Here is an 8,163-nt window from a genome sequence, read left to right as displayed (position 1 = left end):
AAAAACACTTTTCCCAGCTTCAGAAAGTCCATAAGAACTAAATTCCGTAAGTACTTTCTCATCTTTTCTCCTGTAAGAGAAATGTGTTTCCGCTATATCTAATCGTTACCCACATTTCATATGCCATAGACGATTAAATAATCCAAAAAATACTATGCAACACAGCTTAAATATCTCCTCCATGTATTAATCATGAAAAATTATAACTTTGCTATATTTAATTGTCTGGCTGATTTCGTCCAAATGGAATACCTTATACATCCTCCAAAATATCTGGCTGCTATGAAAATTGCATTTTACATGGTCAAAACATTAGTGACTCCCAATTTGGTCCCCAACGCTCCCCAAACATGCACTATATTTCAAAACATTTATTGTCAAACTATAGCTTAAGTGATGCTCTAAAATTCTTGAAAGAGTTTTTTTCTTAATCTAAAAAATGTAGTTTAGGCATTTGAAAGTATCATCAGAATTTGGAATCTACCTCAGCATATGAAAAATCCATTGGGAGGGGCGAGCCTCAGCAACCGGGTGGGTCGCAGGTGGCGGATAGCGAACGGCCATCAGATATGGTGGTTAGCTGCGAATAAGGCAATGCCAAATAAGCAGTCCCGGACCGAGGCGGCAGTGCTAACAGGGTCTGGGGGTTTGGTTTGTGGCAGGACCATCCTCATTAAAACCCAGAAAAGCCCATTGACAGCACTGTGACATGGCGAGGAAGTGCCGCCATTAAATAAGCACTGCCCCTGCTGCCTTGCAGGGAGGGGAGGGATCCCCAAAGGCTAAGGGAAGGATACCCTGACAGAAAACCAAGGGTGGGGCAGACTCAAAAGGCACGGTAAAGCCAACTGCCCTAGGGGAGTAAACCCTAAATAAATCCACCCTGCGTTGGGCCAATCCCCCACGCAAGGGTATTAACGGATTCAGAGAAAAAACAGGAGCCTCGGAATGGACAGATCAACACAACAACGACCGGACTGGAAAAGGAAAACGAGAATGGGAACGTGGAACATTAAAACTATATTAGGAAAAGAAGTTGAATTAGTACAGGAAATGAAGATACGTAAGATAGACGTAATGGGAATTAGTGAAGTAAGAAAGAAAGGAAATGGCATACAAAGGCTTGAGGAGGGATATTCAGGTGTTGGACAGGGAAGAAGAGCAAAAGAAGGGGTAGGAATTGTAACAAGTCAGGAATATGAAACAAAGGTCAGTGGCTGGGAACCAGTTAACTCAAGAATAATTGTAGTTAAATTTGATATAGAATATAAAATATCATATATCCAAGTATATGCACCAACAGAAGATGCCTCTGTGCTTGATAAGGAAGAATTTTATGTACAACTCCAGAGGACAGTAGATATAGAAGTAATGGAGAGACGGTATGTAATGATAGTGGGAGACTTAAATGCAAGAACAGGTAAAGATAAGAAGGTAGCCCATGGTAGTATGGGAAGCTACGGGGGAGAAAAGACATTGAATGAGAATGGCAAGAGATTACTGGAGTTTTGTGTAGAAAATCAGTTGCTTCTTGGAAACTCCTTCTTCCCACATAAGGAGGCATATAAAATAACCTTCCAGGCTGAAGGAAGAAATGCTAAAAGCATAATAGACTACATAATATATACCAGTAGTATTAGGAGAAACATAATGGATGTTAAAGTTATAAGAGGTGCTGAACTGGGTACAGACCATAGATTATTAATAGTGGACACACGCTTCACGAGACCACCAAAGCCCAGAATGAAAAAATACCAAACAACTAAGATAAATGAGTTACAGAAAAAAGAGAAGAAGGAAGAGTATAAAGAACAGGTAACAGCCAGACTGACAGAAGGACCAGATGTAGAACAACTAGAGATAGAAGAAATATGGAAGAGAATTAAAAAGGCACTCATAAAATCTGCAGAAGAAGTATGCGGAAAGAAAATAGTAGATACAAGAAAAAAGAAAACATCTTGGTGGAATGAAGAAGTGAAACAAAAAGTAAAAAACAAAAAGGAAGCATGGAAAAAATATATTATGTCTCAGACAGAAGAACATAGAAGGAAATACATTGAAAAAAGAAATGAAGTCAAGGAAATAGTGAAGGAAGCTAAAATAACATCCTGGGAAAAATTTGGAAATATGGTTGAAGAAAAAGCTAGAGAAAAGAATACAAGGCAATTTTGGAAAGTTGTAAAGAACTTGAGAGGAAAATATGGAAAAACAATAAGAACCATTAAAAATGGAGATAAATTGATCACAGAAAAAAAGGATGTGTTGGATGTATGGCGGAAACACTATGGTGAAAAATTCCAGAAAGAAAATAATAACCCAGAGGACATAGGGGTGACATATGGACCATACGTGGAGGTACAAGACTCAGATATAGAAGGGGAAATAAAGGAAGATGAAGTACAAATAGCAATAGAACTGATGAATACAGGAAAAGCAGCAGGATCAGATGGAATAAATCCAGAGTTTTTTTCTTAATCTAAAAAATGTAGTTTAGGCATTTGAAAGTATCATCAGAATTTGGAATCTACCTCAGCATATGAAAAATCCATTTTTCATTTACATCTTGAAATGCTTTGAACAAATACAAATGCAAAACAAAATCATTTCCGAGGTGTATCTAGTTGTGGTTAATTTTAGCTAAAACATCTAAATTTTCTGCAGTTATTATGGTTTCAAAATTAGTGACCTTCTTAAAACACACACTATATTACAGAGTTTTAATTAAAAACTTAAAAACTCAAGTGATGCCGTAACATTGCTGAGACTTGTGTTTCTTAATCTACGAAAATGTAATCTAGTCAAATATGAGCATAATTTAAAGTTCTCAAAAAACATGTTAAACCAGTCTGTCATCTACTATCTTTAAGCATGATGAACAATTTTTCTCAAATACAATATTATTTTAAAAGTTTGACTGCAAAATTGTGAACCAATGAAATTTCTAAAATGACTCAGTTTAATTCCTTTTCCTCCGAAAGTGTAGGGCATAGCATAGAGCCTGCAACAGGGGGAAAATCAGTTTTTCATCCACCATCTTGAAACACATTGTCCTATTTTGATCACAAGTTTTCTAGCTTCAGAAATAATTTTAACTAAATTATTCTAAATTTACAACAGTTATCCACTAAATAGATGACTTATCGCTCTCTGCTCATCCACCCTAACTCATGCTCCTCCTAAATCATGCATCATATTTTGATAATTTTATTTTCAAATTATAGTACAAGTACATAATGCTTCTGTAAGTTTTATGGACAAAAGTCAAAACTACAGCCTATTCAAAGGTTTGAAAATGTCAAAAATGATCAAAATGTAAGTATACACATACACTGTATTTCCTTGAGTACCCTACACCCTGAAAAAAATAAGAAAAGAACTGAAATTCTGATTGATCATGAAGGTGCATAACTTTACATGGATATAGAGATCCTAACCAGACATAAAAAACATTTATCTTGCATAGGCAAGCAACCAGGCGCGTATATTCTAGGCTACCTAGGCTATCGCCGAAGCCCATATTAAAATACAGGAAATAATCGACTAGCAAATTTAACCGATGCTTCACTCTCACGTAAGGACCACGGGGGAAAGCGCTAGTGTAAGGTCGTCTTTATTTATCGCCAGGCTTCTTCGTCTGAGGGAAAAGTCTCTGAACCAGCAGGCGGTCCTTTCAACCCATGACGTATTTGTGCTGGCAGGGACGACCTTGGTGGTTCCTGGTGCTGGCTTCCAACCCCAAGCGCTGGAGAGTGAAGACTTCTCTGCATCCTGGCGATGTTTGTAGTGTTGCCAACAATGGAAATACGAAATTCGCTAAATCGCTGGAAAAAAATATATAGGCGGGGGTGCCAATGCAAATTATTCAAGCTAGGGGGATACCTCATGAAAATTACATCACTTCCCCCCCCTTCATCCCTTCGAGCATTGCCCGTCTCTCTTCCAGTTCCATGAATTTCGTCACATACAAGCATTATAAATCTGCCAAATTTAGTGATTTTCCCCTGAAGGTGGCACTCTGCTTCTCCATGAAATTCGACTGTGGTCGCAGCCGGTCGCAGCTATATGGGACATTCTGATGACGTCAGCCATGTTTCCATCCTGTTTACTTCTGTTTCAAGCAACACCCCTCCCACCTCCCCCCGCTGTCAAAATGTCAAAACCTTCGCCCTCACGGTGGGGTTTCGGCCCGAGTCATCTCAATGAAATACGTTTGGCAACATAAACAATCCATGTTGTCATAGCAACCATTCACGCACGTGTTTTCAACCACGCGGGTCGGTGGTAGTTTCCGCAAAAGGAAGGGATATATGGTCAAACTTGTTGTGTCCGAGATCCGAGTTCTTTGTGTTGCCCGCGTATCGTGTTCATGGATGGGAATCCTTTTTAAAAAAATGTCAGTGATCGAGGCCCTTTTGTTGTGCTGTGTTTTTGACATGTGTTGTGTTGTTCTGTGTTTTTGTTCCGTGGGCATGTGAAAATGGATTTAATCACCGAACTTGTCTCCAAGACGCCATTCTCACGGCTTCCATACGAGGATAGGATGCAAATAATAGACAGGTAGGCCTCTTCCACCTCTTCCGGACTTTACAGTCTTGCAGAAAGACAAAAATAAGGTATATATTAGGCGTTTTCACGAGACCAGCTACCAAAAATATATTTGGTTGACTGGATCGAGTGCACTTAATAAGTTGTATTGCTGGGCATGTTTGCTTTTTTCTACCGACAAAAGTCCTTAGAATACAACAGGATTTAGTAATTTAAACTATTTGGTAACTGCTTGCGATAAACACCAAAAATCACTTAGTCATATACGTGCGTTCAGTAACTTACAGACATTCGGTTCTCAAAGAATTGATCATTCCTTGAATTGCAAAAGAAGATTGCTGACAGTTTGCATAATGAAAAAGTGAAGGAAAACAGAATTCTAATCAACATCAGAAATTCATGTGAGGACACGTTCTTCGATAAAGTGACAAAAAAAAATTCACGGAAAAGGAGAGAAGAATGGAGTTTGCCTTCAAGTAAGGTAAGAAGTTAATTATTATTTCATACTCGCATGTAGGTCCTACATATTGCATGTTATAGACCACTCCTCTTTATAAATAATCATGAAATAGTTTATGTCCATTGCCTACTATTGTTGTTTTTAATGGCAAGATATCGATGTAAACAAAAAAATCCAAAATGAATGAGGAAGAGGCCCCCCCCCCCCTCTTTATTGCCGGACACATTTTCATTTAAAATTCAAACACTACTATATTTGGAGATAGCCCTGATCTTGGTCTCAGCATACGCCACTGCAAGCAACCCATTATGATGAGAAACGAGAAAAATTATTTTAAGTGTGTTCCCATATAATTATGCCACAATTAACGACATTTCAATAAAATGTACTCAATTCTCCCTTCTAATGCTTAATCATGCAAAAGTGTATTGTATCAATTGATCATCACAGTTCAAACTATGATGTGCCACTATGGTTTCCCCCACATAAGGAAGTGCCTGATAACCAAAGTGCTACCACATTTCAAAATTATAAGCTTTGTGCAACTATGCTGCAACAGTCATTGCAGACATTTTATCTAAAAATGTCTGATACTTTTTCTTTATTGTTTCTTAAATACATATTATTTTTATTCCTGTTAAAATTCTATTTCTAGCATGAATTGAGGAAAATAGCCTGAAAAAACCACTATGACGTGTACTTCATCCATTATTTTTAATATTACAAGCTCTGCTAAGTCTTTTTTTCAAGTTTTCCAAAAAAAAATAACAATCTTACAATCTCACAAGCCTTTGAGGCAATAATTTACAACATTTTCTGAAAAAAACAACAAAAAAAAAACACTTTTTGACTGGTTTTTTTGGTGTTTTTTTTTTCCCATGTGGGGAAAACTGGGCTGGACCGACCTGGACCAACCCTGCTTAGCAGTCCACTAACATAACCTTCTTTTGATGTTGTTTTGAATTGAATTGTTGTTTTAAATCCACTTTATGCACTAACTGGCTAATCAGGACTGGACCTACAGTGGGATCTAAACTACTGTGTAATATGAATCCACCGCATATCAAAACTGGGACCCCATGATTGGGGAGATTCTATTTTGTTTTGGAATGTGTTCATGTGATTCTAATCTCACACCGTAACCGTGTGGTCTAAGGTGTCAAGCTTTGGTTTCCGGCTACAGGACGTGCGATGGTTCGAGTGTATGGGACTGGTGGCCACCCACCATCGTGAGGAAATTGGGGAGCTACAAACGAGTAGAGTAACCTGGACAAGAAATAATACAACAATGACTGGGGGTTCGCCGTGCTGACCCCCCCGTTACCTTATAACTGATTGGATGATCTCCCACCTCAGCATGTGGGAGGGGTGCCAGCAGTTGGTAGGTACGCAGGCCCTGGCACTGATGGGCTGTTGCACCATGGGCTATTAGTATTATCATGTGATTCTAACCAATTATGAAGTCATCGTGGAGTATCATCACATGTCATGTCTGGACAAGACAAGTAGTTAGCACATCGTGCTACGATGCCAGGGGTCCCGGGTTCTAATCCCAGCCTGGGCATGGATATTTGTGAGTGTCCATCCATCAATTTCATCATATCATCACTCTTCCCCATCTTCGCAAATTAGCCAAAACTGGCACAATAAGCGAAGTAAAATAAAGCAAATGAATCAATGAAGGAAAGACAAGCATCTGCTAATGTCCCCTTCTGAGCTGCAGTCAAGGCATGTGGAACCCATCAAACCAATTATATCATTTTCCAAGGCGATGGAGGTGTTGAATGTTTTCTGCACTAACATGAAATTCTTCGAAGTCATCACTTGTTGGACAATTCTTCACCCATAGCTCCCACCAGAGCATCGTTTTCTACAGCATATGGCGTGGCGCTCCTTCGAGGAATTCATTGCCATCGTTGAATGTTTCATTTTCTTGGATTGTTGTTTAAGTCTCCTTTCTGCATAAACAGGCTATTCTGGACTGGACCAACAGTTTAATGTAGGATCCGAACCATTCTGCAATGTGCTTTCACCATGTATCGAACCTGGAATCCCTTGATTGCAAGGCAACCATGCCTTGAATATTTTAAACCACTGTTGCACTATCTGCTCATTCATCACATCATTACTGAAACCATAGCATATTTTCTTTCCCACTGCTGTTGCATTCGTTCCAAGTTTGAACTCGTACAGCATACAGACCCTCAATCAAGCTGTTTTGAATACCCATGCTCACCCATTCATGTTGAACCGCACCTGCTAGTTGATGTGTGTATGTCGACCAACAACTATAGGTTTATCTGTGTAACTTTGGAACTCACACTGTGCAGAGCACGTGACATTTGACGTAGTCAGAAACTGACAGAACTTTTGTGGTTAATGGCAGCTCTAATTTTCTTGTGCTTAAGTTTTTATATATATACATCTATATATATAATATTGATAACTCAAAGTTGTAGATGTGTAATTCTTAAAAGATGCCACTGCAAAATGAACAACCCTGTCAGATTAAGGAAGGCAATATGGTAATCTTCATTGTTTGAACAAAAATTGTTACTCGAAGAGCTTCAAATCAAGACCAAGATCTTATTTGTAGGACTACCCATTACTAAGAAAAAGTTTTCATAAAATTTATAAGAACAGTTTTCTGGTCGATTTAAAATATCTGAAAAATTAGTAATGCATTTAAAACCTTTATACCTGCTTCGTATTAAAATTTCATCACGATTGGACCACAAGTTTTATATTTATAGAATTTCAGAGAGAGTGGTCGTTTGGAAAACACCAAAAAACGGACATCTTTTTTGTTCTCACGACGATAAATAATCGAAGGCATATGAAAGAAAAATGTAGTTACCATAACTTAATACAGAATTAAATAAGCTATATTTTGATGTAACTCGTCTTTACATAGGTCTACTGGTTAATATTTAATTGGAGTTCAAACTCGGGTATACATAACTTTTAATCTGATAGTATAGTCACCAGCCTCCACGCTGGAGTGGCCAGAGTAATGTCCTACAAAGTAGGAGGTTCAGGCCAGTAGCTAGGCAGGGGCCAGAGGGGCTGAGCCTGTTGGCACTGCCGTCAGCCCCCTTGACATTAGGTAAAACTATTTTGTATAATTTGTTTGCAGTGAAAAGTGAAGATGTAGACAG

The 8,163-nt window shown here is 38.5% G+C and overlaps 1 protein-coding gene across 1 annotated transcript; it reads left to right on the top strand.

Moving 5' to 3' along the window:
* The first annotated feature begins 996 nt into the window (after positions 1–996).
* LOC146004599 (protein CFDP2-like) lies at positions 997–2,475 on the top strand. Its single transcript, XM_083143467.1, has 2 exons — positions 997–1,914; positions 2,302–2,475. Exons 1-2 carry the CDS (start codon positions 997–999, stop codon positions 2,473–2,475), a joined length of 1,092 nt encoding a protein of 363 aa, XP_082999593.1.
* Positions 2,476–8,163: the final 5,688 nt, after the last annotated feature.

This window comes from Lepisma saccharinum, chromosome 22 (assembly GCF_977018435.1).
Source record: "Lepisma saccharinum chromosome 22, izLepSacc3.1, whole genome shotgun sequence".
NCBI lineage: Eukaryota > Metazoa > Arthropoda > Insecta > Zygentoma > Lepismatidae > Lepisma > Lepisma saccharinum.
The sequence above is the reverse complement of the archived record's forward strand: the minus strand, read 5'-3'. Positions and strand labels throughout refer to the sequence as shown.